A 14,223-nucleotide genomic window follows, 5' to 3' on the forward strand; every position below is an offset into this window, starting at 1 on the left:
TAAAATCTGGCATGGCAAGGACTACAGTGTAGAGGGGACGGAGGGCAGGCAGTGGAGCACCCATAGGGACAAAACATCTCAAAGAACTGCAGTTACTGTACAGCTAATTAACCTCTCCTTCTTCGAGTAGTTGTCCCTGTGTGTGCTCCGCTTTAGGTGATTCCCAAGCAGGCCTCCAACTACAGAGGTGGGTGCTGAGGAGAAGGATCTAGTACAGTTTAGAGGACAGCCGCACCAAAGGCTGCATCTGCTATGGAAGCATGCACAATTAGCATAGTGGTGGGAAAAGGTGTGCACAGACGACCAGGCAGCATCTTTGAAAGTATCTACAGTGGGCAGTGGTGCTGGAACGCTTTTAATAATGGGGGTGCTGAAAGCAGTTTTTACTTTTTATCTCATGCGCCCCCTTACCCCTGTCTGCACCCCCCACCCCCATCCACCAGAGCAGGGGCCGGGAACAGGGCCATGTCTCCGGGAGGGGGGAACCCAGAGAGGAGTAAGGGGGCCGAGATGGGGGCCACAGCTGGGGGTGGGCATGGAGGGAAGAAAAAAAAATCAGACCCCAAAGAGGTGGGTCTTAAAGAACACTCTATAAGGAGCATCTTGAGCCTGTCCCCTCTCAGCTTCCTGGGTTTGCTCTTCAGCCCACATAGACCTTACACTTCGATGGAACATGAAATACACTGAGACAGTGGAAGCAGCTGAAATGTCTGTCACTGACAGGAAGGCCTGGCAGAGTTTGAAGCTTGGGGTTTTGGGTACAAGCCACGAAGGCCACAGACAAAAAGGGGCTGAGGACAGGCAGGAAGTCCCGACCATGAAAACAAAGGTGGGGGGAACCCCCTGCCCCAAAGGCACACAGCTTGCACAGAGGAAAAAAAATAAAACCACAAACTAAAGAGAAAAGAAAAGAAAAAGCAAGCAAGCTACGTAATGCTAAAGCTACTGGGCACCACAACTCTCCATCTGCAGCCACAGGTGGCTGAGAAGGAACTGAAGCAGTGGCAGGTCTGCCTCCCCTATTTACCCTTGGATTGGAGCATGAGGATGTGTAGAGCGCAGGTACTGGCATATGGACACTGCTACCAAAAATCTCAGATTGAACGCTTATAGGCATGTGCACATACCTATAGGGACAGCTACTCAAAGAATTGCAGAATCTCTACCAGATCACCCATCAAGAAGCCTTTTTTGACCCAAGCTGGGAAGAGCTTTTTTTTCTGGAAGTTACTCTGGGTACCTTTGAGCACCCATCCAGTCCCCACAAAATTTTAAGTCTTTGTGCCAGATAAGAGTAGCAATTCGGTATTGGCTTGCGATGAAAGGTAGGGACAAGGTCCTGACCACTTATGCTCATTAAAGATTCCATGACACTTTTATAAAAGACTAGGGTTGCTAGATCCTGCATCCAGACAAACTTCCAGGTTGGTAGGTAGTTTCTGCTCACCCCTCCCTTCTAGTTTCCACCGGATAAGGCATTCTTCACTCTCTGTCCGGAACTGTGATATAGTGCTGCTGTGCATTGTTTAAAAGGTTTCCCATATGACATTACATTTCAATATATTTAAATATAGGGCCAAATTTTCAGTTGGCAAAATTCCCCCAAAAGCAATGGAGTTTTGCCAGCTGAGAATTTGGCTCATAGTTTGTAAAGTTTGCTAAGTACTTTGGGATTCTTGGGTGAAAGGAAATATGCAAACATCTGTCTCTCTTCATAAGATATGATTATAAGTTCTTTATGTCACTAATTGTCTCTCCTTGTGCATGTTCATAGACTTTAGGCCTTTGTGGATGCTACATAAATCATAAGAATATGCCAAGATGCACAATTTAAGGTTGTATGCTATTCAAAGAGCAGAGTTGATAGGACTTGTAAGGTAGTGATTTTGGCCCAGAATTGTAGGCTTTGTTACTCAAGTTTCACAAACCTTGATATTAACAGAAATGTTTTCAGAAATGTAAATAGGTCCATTCAAAACAATCTCTTTTTGCCTGGATTGTCCTGCAGTGTTTGCAACCCAAATACTATAGCACTGTGATGCTGCTGAGAACCAGAAGGTGAAAATGATTTTAAAAAGGGAAACTAGTCTAGTCTACTTTCACTGTCCATGCTAAATAAAGCGCAAGAAGTGCTGTGCATAAATGAGAAGTAAAAATAGATATTTAAAAGCTTTTGGCCTATTAGTTTGTTTTTTAAAATGTTTTTAAATGATGATGTCCCCTTAAAAGCACCAAAATTCATGAGATTTTAGATCAACGGATGGAATAAAAATGAAAAATAATGAAAATGTCCACAGCATTCTCAGGTGCTGTGGAAATAAAAGTAGCAAATCAGTAGTGGTTGCCAGTCCCCTGCTCTGAGGCACTAGACTGGATTACACACATAACACATTCACCGCCATTAAAATAAGAAGTTGTTCTATTATTCCTCAGAGAAAATACACACAAATGATTAATCATTTTACCATGTCTTAATATTCAGCCTGCAGGCTCAAAACCACATTTCAACAAGATGTGTTATCTTTACAGATCCCATGCAAAATCTTACAGCCTATTTTGGCTCACCGGCTAATGAATGGCTGAATGCTCTGCCCAGTCAGTGGCTCCATGCTCATTGGCATTGGCTTCGGAGTGGACAGCCAATAGGAATAATCATTTCTTGATGCAAAATTACACACGTTGTTGATGTTACAGAACATGAAGGGCATGGTGCTGAAACGGCGGAGACAGCTCCCAGCTGTGCCTACAGAAGATATACATATATATGAATTATGATACAGAAAAGAATTCTCATCTTACTGTGCTTAAAGGAAATGTAGACTCCTCACCCCCGTTTTTTAAACACTATCTGCATATTCTTCTCAGCCTCTCATGAATGCACAGCATGGATTGCCAAACTGCAATATGCAGGCAAAATATTGCCTGTGAATTTCAGTGTGTGACCACGCATCTTTAAGGTGCAGGCTCAAGCCCATGGAGATGACAGATCTCAGCGCTCAAGCCCCTACCCTTATGTGTATGACCTCCTGGGCTGTAGGATTCTCAGGGATTATAAGGAATCAGAGAATTGTGAGAAGAAGCTGGTAATTCCTTCCCCTGTAAAAACCCACACCAACAGTGCATACAATGCATCTCACCTAAGTCCTGGCCATGGGCTCTCTCATTTCCCTGAACGTACAGAAGAGAAAATCCATCGTATATCCTTATTGTTCCTTGTGGGCACAGTGGTGTGTCTGTAGTCTGGCTGTGTCGAGTTATAAGGAATCCATGAGCAACAGAAGCTGTTCCAGGAGGACCTGGTGGGCCTTGCAAGCCATCAGGACCAGGGGGTCCCTGCGTACCTTGAAAGCCTGTTCACATAGGAGAAGCACAGCACAGACATTTGTTCGCATATCTGTTAACTACTCTAGCACATTTCATCCAAGGAACACAGCACACCTTGAACACATTCATGAAGCCCAAGCGCTCCCTATGAGTCAGGTGAATATTCTCCCTGGTTTTCAAAGGGGTTTTAAAAAGGTAAATAAGTGCAGGCCTGTAGAAATAAAGGACCTGATTTTCAGAGGTATGGAAGCAGCCACAGCTCCCAAACTCCCATTGACTTCAGCTGGCTCTAGAATTGCTCAGCATGTCTGCAAATTAACCCAGAAGAGCCCAATGTTCTAAACTGCACGTGACAACAAGCACAACTGGTTGCCTAATTAGCCTGTGCAATGCTTCTTGGTACTTAATGGCTCCAATAAGGTTGGTTCAGTGGTTAGGGTGCTAATCTGCAATTTGGGAGACCTTTGTGCAATACCCTGCTCCAGGGTACTTTCACAGGCTTCCGGTGTGGTCTTGGGCAAGTCATTTAAGTTCCTCAGTGACTGTTCCCCAGCTGTAAAATAATGGGACTAATAGTATTGCCATATCTCACAGGTGTGTTCTGAGGATAATGCATTAGTGATGGAGAGGCGCTCAGATACTACAGGAACTGGGGGCCATAGAGTACTGTAGTTAGCTATGTACAAGGTAGGTAAGCCATTCCAAACCCACACACATGTATGTGCAGTGTAGCAAGTTAGCCCTACCTGACTTGCTTACATGTCAAAAAGCAAGTCAATGGCAGAGCTGAGCTAAGTGTCTTACGCTAGAACACACTCCCTCTCTTTGAGGAGATCCAAAATCCACTGAAATAAATGGAAAGACTGCAATGGGCTTTGGAATAGGCCCTAAGAATGGAAGATAAAATATGCCATTAACAACCTTAGCGCAGAGCATAAAGAACGTGCCTGGGAACTTCAGGGTCCCCTCTTTGTCATTGCTCTTAATTAGCTAAGTTTTTAGAACTCAATCTCTAGCAAGTTTGACCTTTTCCCTTCCAGGTTCTTTATTAAGGACATTCTCTTCTTGCATGTTTTCAAACTATGCTAACAGAATATTTCACAGAGCTGGTCAAAAAAACCCAGGACAAACAATTCCAAAAAACGTTTTGTGGAATTTTTTGCCTCTTTTTGTTGTTGAAATTTTGACCTTTTCTCACCAGCACTGATATTTAACTTCTTTAGGCATATTCCTTCCCTTAATTTTGTTTGTATCAGGGCATTTTAGAAAACTTGGTACAAATTACGGTCTAGAACCTCCACCTCCTCCAGATGAAGATTCAGCCCTGAGGGTTCTGACTCTAGCATTCAAGGCCTGTTACTTCGGATCACCATCTTATTAGCATAATTTGATTCCCACTTACTCCCCACTTGCCTTCTATTTCTAGTTGATGGGTAAAAATTTCAAAAAAGTGACAAACACTTCAGAGTCCAAATCTCACTGAAAGTTTATGGGACTTTGGGTCCTGGTGCTTTAGTAGATTTTAGCTGGTATCTAGTTAAACTTTTCCCCTCCCACAGTTCAGTGCCTTTGCTCCACACAGACCTGACTTGCTGGAATTCTTTCCCCATGAGAACAGTTTTTCTGATCCATTGTTTCAATGCAAAAACATAACACTCTATTTTCCTTTCTACTCCTCTTTGTTTGTTACTGTCCTAATTATACACCATGTGTCATAGGCTGCAAAGAGTGTTCTATTGAATTCAAAACAAAGTGAAATAAAACAACATCCAGGGACTGGATTCGGCAACAATATTGGTACGGAGTCTGCCACTGAGAGGTTTTAAGACTAATGACTTTTCAAGCCTCTAGCATACACCAGCAAAGACACCATATTGGACTATCTAACAGCAGGATAGCTGGGAAACCCTTGTGACGTTGCACTCCATATGTTTATGGAAATATGTTTATAAGTGTGAATATGATGTAACTGGAATATGCTTTATGCAAAAGGTCTCTTGTAAAGTATCATTACAAAGCTTATGATCTACTGAGTCTGTTCATCCTATTTGTATTAATGTATCATTCTCATATCTGAAGCTAGAAACATGAAGTATTACTCTGAAGTCCTACTGTAACTATGCAAAGTGTGGGCCATTAATGGTGGCTTGGAATCTTGATGGCTCCCATTAACTAGGACAATTGGCTGTAAATGGCTCTGTTTACTTGCAGGCCTTCCTGTGTTTATGTGAGTCAGGCTGGAAAGAATGGAGGCTTGGGGTCCCACAGGACATGTGAACATGTCACATTATACTGGAATCCATCTTAAACCTGGTGCTTTTCCATTTAGCAGGAAGGGCAGGAACCCAGAGAGAGACAAAGGATTCCCGCCTTGTGCCAAAGATATAAAAGGGGGTGGAACAGAACAAAGGGGGCTGCCAGTCATGAGAAACCCCAGAGTTACCACCTAAGCTGGAACTAACAAGAACTGTACTGGCGAAAGGATTGGGCCCAGACTAAGAAGGAGTCTAGTCTGTGAAAGAAGCGTATTGGAACATCTCTGAGGGTGAGATTTACCTGTACTCAGTTTCTTAAATGTATTAGGCTTAGACCTGCATGTTTTGTTTTATTTTGCGTGGTATTTTGCTTTGTTCTGTCTGTTATTACTTTAAACCACTTAAATACTACTTTTTATACTTAATAAAATCATTTTTGTTTATTAGTAAACCCAGAGTAAGTGATTAATATCTGGGGGAGCAAACAGTTTGCATCTCTCTCTAACAGTGTTACAGAGGGGAATTTATTAATTTACCCTGTATAAGCTTTATACAGAGTAAAATGGATTTATTTGGGGTTTGGATCCCATTGGGAACTGGGTGTCTGAGTGCTGGAGATAGGTAACCTGCTGAGTGGTTTTCAGTTAAGTCTGCAGCTTTGGGGAGTGATTCAGACACTGGGTCTGTGTTGCAGCAGGCTTGTGTGTCTGGCTCAACAACACAGCGTTCTGGAGTCCCAAGCTGGCAGGGAAGATGGGCTCAGAGGTAGTTTCAGCACATCAGGCGACAGTCCCAAGGGGGTCTCTGTGACCGAACCTGTCACAACCCTATTCCTAAAAATGTAATATTGTTGCATGTGAATTGCAATAGAACACAAGTCCTGACATTTGTCTGCATTCTTAAGAAGAGACTTTTTTTTTTGACATACCAACCCCCTTTTTCCTCACCAGAACTAGGGTATTTATTATACCTGGTTGGCCTGGAAGTCCTCTCTCGCCTTTACGTCCTCCTGGACCATCAAATCCAGGAAGTCCATCTCGCCCAGGATCCCCTGGAAGGCCTATTGGACCTAGAAAAATAAATGGAGCAATGAAAGTTACACTCTTGCAAGCTCACCAAAGTCTCGGCAAATAAACCCAGGAACCTCTCTAGAACAAATGGTCTACTGCATCCTGTTAACTAGTCACTTTCTATAAAAATAAGCAATAAAGCCTTCAGTCCACAGTGATCATACCTGGCAATCCTGGTGGACCTGGCAATCCTGGTGGGCCTGACAATCCAGGCTGGCCTGGTGGACCTGGAGGACCTGAGTCACCTTTTACTACAATGGTTTGTCCAGAAGGGCCAGGTAAGCCCGGTGGACCTAGGATAAAGCACATTTGTATTAGAGAGACGGACAATCCAAGATGGGAGTGATTCCAAAAGACTCAAAGGGAAGTTTGATTAGTTCATCAGTCCTATAATTCTTTAAGATGACATCAGTCAAGAAATCTGATCAATGGAATAAACACTGTAACTAGAGGTTCAAGGCAAAAATTTGCTCTTAGCTGCATCCTTGCAAAAAGGATAGATTGACTCTTATAGGGGCTGTTCCATGTATCCAAGGAAACACAGAGTAAAGTCAGCTTTATTACTGGCATTAAACTGTGCTGAAGTCCTTTTCTCCATGGTGCCCTTGAGTCAACATGGAACCACCACATAGAAAAAACTCAGTGGAGGAAGTGTTGGAACAGGAAATCGTCAACTACCCCCTGCCCCCGCCCCTGCGAGCAGCTTCTTTCCACTGAATGAAGAGGAACGGGTCTACATCAGATATCTAAGTGGCTTTTCCCTTACTAGGAAAGTGGAAATAAAGTTTTAAAAACAATGAATGGTGTTTGTTATTTTATAATGGTGTTTAAATTGCTGTTCATATCATAGATTAAAGGACATATTCCATTGTTGGGGTATCTCTGCCCAATCTGAGTGAGTTACACCAGGAATGGACTTGGCTCCATGCCTGTGGGTCCAATTCTACCTCTCTGAAGACAAGAAAGTGGAATGGTAGCATCAACCATGATTCATACCTGGTGGACCTGATGGGCCTTGATCACCTTTAAAACCAATTGCTCCTGGAGGTCCAATGGGGCCCTTCATACCTGAAACACCAAACCAATACAGTTACACAGTGAAAGTACGTGCTTCCTGAAAAGATCTACAGCATGAGTGCCCAAAGTGGGCTCCTCTCCTCTACTAGTTGGACATTACGGAGTTCTAAGGGCTTTATCTGAAATGACTTTTAAATACCTGGAAATCCTGGAACACCTGGAACCCCAGGATCACCTTTCATTCCATTCAGGCCGGGACGACCAGGATCACCCTAAACAAAGTAGCTTCACAATTATTTAATCCTCTCATTGAGTCTCAGGAGAGAAAAAATGTGGGCTGGGGACAAACAAGAATCTATAGGATTCCCAAGGATTCTTGCTACACATAGAAACTTGAGTCAGGAAACAGCACCATGAATGGATAAATCCATAGCGAAAAAAGGAGAGCGTGCAATAGGGCTCATTTATTACTACATCTGTGAACAGGCCAGTAGGTGGCCTAGAGTGGGAGTTGTGGGAGGCTCGGCACCTTTGAAAAGCCAGGCCTAAAGGAGTCTGAGGCTGGGCTTCCAAAAAACCGGGGTGCACAAAACCCATGGCCAATTTGATACACACAAACACGTACAGACACTGACTGGGAGATTTGCCATCATCGCTCACTGGCAAGGGGCAACAGAGCAAGGATGGCGCACTGGCTACTGTTGCTCTCACTTGAACACTATGGAGAAATCCTGCCCAGCCACGTGTGTGTGGGAGGGAAGAGGGTTAGAGATGATCCCAATGTCCTCTATACCTCCCCGGCCCACTAGAAGTCAGGATCTGTTCCAGAGTGTTAGAAACTACAGTATGGCTTTAGGTTCATTATAAAATCCATCTTCCAACTGGAAAGCTCCGTATTTGATTCTCTTTAAAAATAAAACACTCCCAACTAGAAATAAGCATCACTCCTTATCATACCTGGCGTCCAGGTGGTCCTTGATCTCCTTTTAGACCAGGGAGGCCAGGCTGGCCAGGCTGACCTGGGTTTCCTTTTTCTCCTTTAAATCCTCCATTTCCAGGGGGACCCCGTGGACCTTCTGGCCCTGGCAGACCTTGATATTACATAACAGATGTTCATGGATCAGTATGAGTCAGCCTGCCCATGACTTCTGTGCAGTCCTTATATGCTATGGATTTGCATATAAGGACTGTGGTCTCTACATTAAAATATATATATATTAGCTTGGCTTCCCACACCACCAATGCAAAGTGCATGGCTAGGGCCAATCTAATGGGAGTACATAGCGTTCTCCCCTTCGTGAGTGTTTTCTTGATTGACCAACTCCATTGTGAAAGCCAGTGTCACAGAGTAAAATGCTGCCCCTTATTGCAGACAGAGTTTGACGTTTCCATTGAGGGAAGCAGGACTGGTGTGCTCCCTCCCCAAAGTGCTGCTCCTGACTGGGGAAGGTAAAAAATGTCTCTAAATCCTGCCTCTCTTGGAGGCTGTTCCACCGCGGAGAGGCAGAGGAGACAGGAGTAAGGGTAAGAGCAGAGCCTTCCCCAACCAAAGCTCAGGGGTGAATGCCCCTTTCAGTTGATTAATCCCCTCTCCAATAATTAGGCTGATTTCAATATATAAACCCCAATGGAGATTGGACATTTGTTTCAATTATTTTCTCTAACATTCAGGATTAGTTTATTCTTAAATGTGCACTCAACAAATTTCTCCACTGAGCAGTAGGGGGTACCTAAACAAGACCCTGGTGATTGCATTACCCTTTCCTTTTTGTAGACAGAGGGCAAAATACCCTGTTGTTGACATTTTCATGTAAGTTCATAAAAACAACTCATAATATATTGAAAACAAAACACCTGATGAGATCATTTCACCTTTGTTCCACAGTGATAAATATAAGGTCAGCGTTACTCATGTGTGACACAAACTGTATGGCACGTAAAATGGAAAGTGCTGCTATGATTTAAGTCACATATCTATTTATACCTTTATATGTGGAGATGAAGGGGTCTTACAAATAGAGTCTTCTCTTTGCTGGAGAATTCATGACTTTCTCGTCCTTAATTCTACCCATGTAATAAGATTTTGTAAGTGTACTGGCTTTTCAATTCTTCTGAAACTTTTATCAATTTAAAGTCTCTCTTTAAAGAGCTCAAAGAGGCCACGTACAGAGAATGGATTTGATGAGTGAGATTTCTGCATGCAGTTCTGAAGATAAAACCCTAACCATTTCTTTTTAAAATTCAGTAGCAATTTAGTGCCACATATCAAACAAGTCGTGCAGTTGTCAGCTACAGACACATGCCACCATACAAGCTTATTCTGAAGAAACACTGGGTCTGGTACAGCACACATGAGAACTAATTACAGGTTACCTTCTCAGGAATGCTAACTGTCAACAGGTACCATCTACAGGGTACCCACAGCACTTAAAAACAATCTTTGAATTACAGGGAAACATCAATTTTTCGTATGACAAATGCAATGCAGTGAAATAAATTGACCAAGTTAAGAATCTAACCTGGAGGACCTGGAAGGATCAGAGTTCACCAAAGCCCAATGATCGATGTTAGAAGGATCAGACATCACACAGTACAAAACAAGATTACTAGTTAGAAATAGTACGGATGGTAGATAGTATATGCACTAAACAAAAACCCATTTCACCAGTATATTTTGTATTTACAACATAATCAACATGCATGCAAAAAACCATACATGAGTAGGCAAATATATACATTTTCACATACAACTTATTCTGGTGATTAGGCTGCTAAGGCCAACATGACACTCTTCATTAAATCAGAAACTTAAGCTTTACTGAAGAGCATGTTTTTGCTTTAACGTTACAAGTGAGGTCTGCTGCCAGTTAGTCCTATACAAATGAGGGTTGTCCTAAGTAACCATTTCACTGACAGAACACCGCCTCTGCATGGCCTAGAGTTTGGTGGATATCCAATTTAATTAATAGAGTCAGAAGCTTTCACCTTCTTTTTGGCTGAAATTCATCTCTGTGCAGAGGGTTACCACAAGATCCAATCACCACTTAAGTCCCACTGCACAGATGTGAATGTCACCATTTGTGAATGGAAGCTGAAGAGCAGAATACTAGTTAGCAACACAAAAAAATGGAACAAATGAAATTTTTTAAAATGTGCACTGGTCAGGTGCTAGAAAGGTAATCTGGAGGAAAATATATAGCATGACATGTACATCTATGCTTAGAACTGTTCTCTTGTTGGCATTGTTCTTGATAAAAAATGCCACAAAATGCTAATTGGTCTGTTTTAATTTCTTAGGGAGATTTTTTTATGCTGCAACACACTTGGAAAGCCAATTTAAAGGTTCTTCTGTTCAGTGCAGCAAGTCTTTAATGACCTTCTCCCTGCCATCCTCCAGAATTAAGACAATCTGGATCCATCACCCCTCACCCATTTTCATGTCAGTGAAATGATTTAAATACATATTTCATGCAACGTTCAGCTAAAAACCACGGTAAACATGTCAGGTTTATCTCAATGCTTTATTTTTCTACACTTTTCTATGCTTTTGACACTTTATTAATACTAGCTTTATAATGGTTAAAAAAAAGCATCTTGTTGCTAATGTTAATTTCTTATAAAATGTAATTCATTCTTATGTAAGTTTTGCTATGATTTCCAAATAGGATGAATGCCTAGCTGAGAGTCTGTGCTGAATTTGGTGAGATAGAGAGTATTAGACAAAGCATGGAGAGGGGGCTAGCTCATGTGGCCCTCCGTCTTGAACTGCAGCCCCTCTGCTTACCCAGGATGCTGGGCGTCGCATGGAGCATGACTGCTATTCAAGCCACACTGTGTGACGGATTTGTGATGCAGACAAAACCACAATTAGATAAAAAGAGGAGACCACGTTATTTTTGTACTTTATGACCTAGAGCGGATGTGGAAATAGATTGATACATTAAGTCTCTAGCAGCACTTAGTGTACACAGTTAAAACTAAATTGATTCATTGCTATTGAACTTTGATCACAGCAGTTTGTTTCCTACAAGTCATCATAGCAAAACTTTCAAGACTTCATTTAATAAACTTGTAATTACATAGGTATGCCAAGTCATTTTCATTCTAAGGACAGACATTGGGACTTTACAACATCTGGCTAGTGCTACATGCACAGCATATTATGATTTAGATAAATCTGAAAAAATGGCTAAGCACTTATGAAACATCTTCTGCAGCCTTAGAGAGGAGATAGCTTTGTGCTCCAATTTCGTTAAAACTAGTATATGGCAATGGAAGCCGCTCTCTGTTCCACAAACCTTATGGAGGTGAAACACGGGTATGAAAATAAGGGCTTGTCTACATGGGAAAATTATACTGGCATAAGCTAACGTGTGAATTTGAAGCGCCATAGTTATACTGGTATAGTCGCTGGGTAGGCACTCTTATTCTCAAACAAGAGGGCCTTTTTGGGCTAGTTTATGTAACTTTGGAAGGGTTTTAAGCTTTAAAAAAGCCACTCTAATTCTAAAATAAGAGGGCCCACACAGGGAGTTATACTGATATGGTTAAACTGGTATAACTGGTAAAGCTTTCATGTGTTGACAAGCCCTAAGCGAGCTATTCATAATAACCAGAACTGTGTAACAGCATGAATGGATAATTCTTCATCTTTTTGCACAGCCTGCCCTTGGAAAAGTCTTCTTTCAATCCCTTCTATATGCACTGGCATACATATCTACTTTCCTTCCTCCTGCTGCTTGTTAAATAAAAAGCCTATAGGTATCCTCAGACCCCAACTGGTTTGGTGAACAACAAATATTTTACAGAGAACAAGTATCACAGCAGAGGCACCACATGAGGTGCCTATTGCTCACTTTTTATTTCATTTAGCGTTTTTCTTCTCTTAAGACTCAAAACAACAATCAAGATAGCCACGTTAAATTTGCAGCACATAGAATCTAAAAAATAAGGAATTCTTGGCTCTCAAAATCTACATTTAAGATTATACAAAATATATGCTTGTCAACTTTGCCAAAGAAACAACATAATAGATTATGAAGGCTAATCCAGACTGTGTTCCTTATACAGTGCCCTCACTCCTGGCTGTCTGTAATCAATAACTGCACGTTTTACAGAAATGAATGTTGTCATCTGACTGACCTGCAAACCATGGATCTACAGGGAAGGGATGAGAACACTGTGCAGCATATCAGTTTTTAAAGGGGGAGAGTGGGAGAAATCTTACTTTTCCCCTTTCAATTGGACTGGGAAGAAATATTACAAAATATGTTTCCCAGTCAGGGGTGCAATCCTGCAGGCTTCTGAAAGCCACTAGTAAGGTGCCACATGGTCTTAACTTGTCTGTAGTTAGGGAACAAAGGGTGCTCAGCACTTCCCAGGATCAGCCCCCAAACGATGGGCACAGTGGAGGCTGAAAGCCTGCATTTGGCTTTCCTGTACTCTGCACATCAAAGGTACATATGAAGAATGACTTGGTATACCTGACCTTAGTTCTCTACATTTATACACCAAAAAGGTTTTTTTAAAGTATACACATTCAACTTCATGCAAAGTACTATTTTGGAGTTAAGGGGCTAACCTGAGGGACCTGGGAGTAGGGATCAAAGTTCACCAAGGCCATCATTACAACAGGGGGAAAAACATCAAAACTGTTAGAAATGTCAATGTATTAAACTAAACCTTTAAATTTAGATTTAGCTCAATATTGCTTTACATACAGTACACAAACACCAAACTATTACTGTTTGTGGTCAATAATAAAATAGGGAGTTAAAAATAGTGTTTCATTCTCTTAGGAATCTGCTTTACTGTAGTAGTTATTCATAAACCCTTACTATTATCATCAGGCCAAACTCATCCCAGATATAACTCAGCAGAAGTCAATAGAATGACACTGGGTTTGAATTTGGTCACTTTAACTAGTCTGAAGATACACCCAGAAGTTAGCAAGCAATGGATGCATCTGATTCATGTTTCTATTTATTATTTCCTTAGGAGTGGGATAATTTGTCAGCAGCAGAGCTGCTTTTATGACTAACTGCCTAAGGTTGAAATGTTATGAAAGCAGCATTTCCATGATGGGCTATAGTCCTTTTGTTCTACAAAGTGCTGATTGTAATAGAACTGCAGTAATAGTGCGGTTTATCCACATTAGTCCATGCACAAATGAGCAAGACTAACATTTCACTTGATATACTACATGCAACAAAAATGGAGATGAAAGAGAGAAAACATGCCTGAGCAGAACTTCACTGGTGTTTTCCAGCTGATAACCTAAAATGTGCACAAAATAATGGTCTTGTCTTCTAGCTCGCTGACTGATTTAAGTTAATAATTGCAGGGTTTATACGAAACATGTAAACAGGATCAGAGACCAGCAGAAATATACCTGTGCTACAGGTAAATTTTGGGATTACAAATTGTTCAGAATTTAATGTTTTACTTTATACAATTTAGATTTTGTGGGTAACTTTTCGCATGAGAAATTATTTTAAGTAAAGGCGCCGATTGTTATAGAACAGCAATCAGCTGCTCTATGGAATGTTTCATCATCA

The 14,223-nt window shown here is 41.7% G+C and overlaps 1 protein-coding gene across 6 annotated transcripts in view; it reads right to left on the bottom strand.

The window, feature by feature from the left end:
• The window catches only part of COL4A5 (collagen type IV alpha 5 chain), a 140,984-nt gene that overhangs the window by 5,527 nt on the left and 121,234 nt on the right, over nucleotides 1-14,223 (bottom strand). For 2 of the 6 annotated variants that reach the window (XM_037908329.2, XM_037908330.2), the window contains 9 exons: nucleotides 13,248-13,256; nucleotides 10,186-10,194; nucleotides 8,624-8,757; nucleotides 7,866-7,938; nucleotides 7,646-7,717; nucleotides 6,814-6,942; nucleotides 6,550-6,648; nucleotides 3,138-3,350; nucleotides 2,566-2,743 (listed from right to left, as the gene is read on the bottom strand). In XM_037908329.2, the coding sequence (XP_037764257.1) occupies nucleotides 2,566-2,743; nucleotides 3,138-3,350; nucleotides 6,550-6,648; nucleotides 6,814-6,942; nucleotides 7,646-7,717; nucleotides 7,866-7,938; nucleotides 8,624-8,757; nucleotides 10,186-10,194; nucleotides 13,248-13,256 (916 nt within the window). The remainder of the gene's footprint in view (nucleotides 1-2,565; nucleotides 2,744-3,137; nucleotides 3,351-6,549; nucleotides 6,649-6,813; nucleotides 6,943-7,645; nucleotides 7,718-7,865; nucleotides 7,939-8,623; nucleotides 8,758-10,185; nucleotides 10,195-13,247; nucleotides 13,257-14,223) is intronic. The other 4 variants (XM_027822656.3, XM_027822655.3, XM_037908331.2 and 1 more) reach the window with 3 other exon arrangements.

The sequence above is a fragment of the Chelonia mydas genome, chromosome 9 (assembly GCF_015237465.2).
Source record: "Chelonia mydas isolate rCheMyd1 chromosome 9, rCheMyd1.pri.v2, whole genome shotgun sequence".
NCBI classification, from domain to species: Eukaryota; Metazoa; Chordata; order Testudines; family Cheloniidae; genus Chelonia; species Chelonia mydas.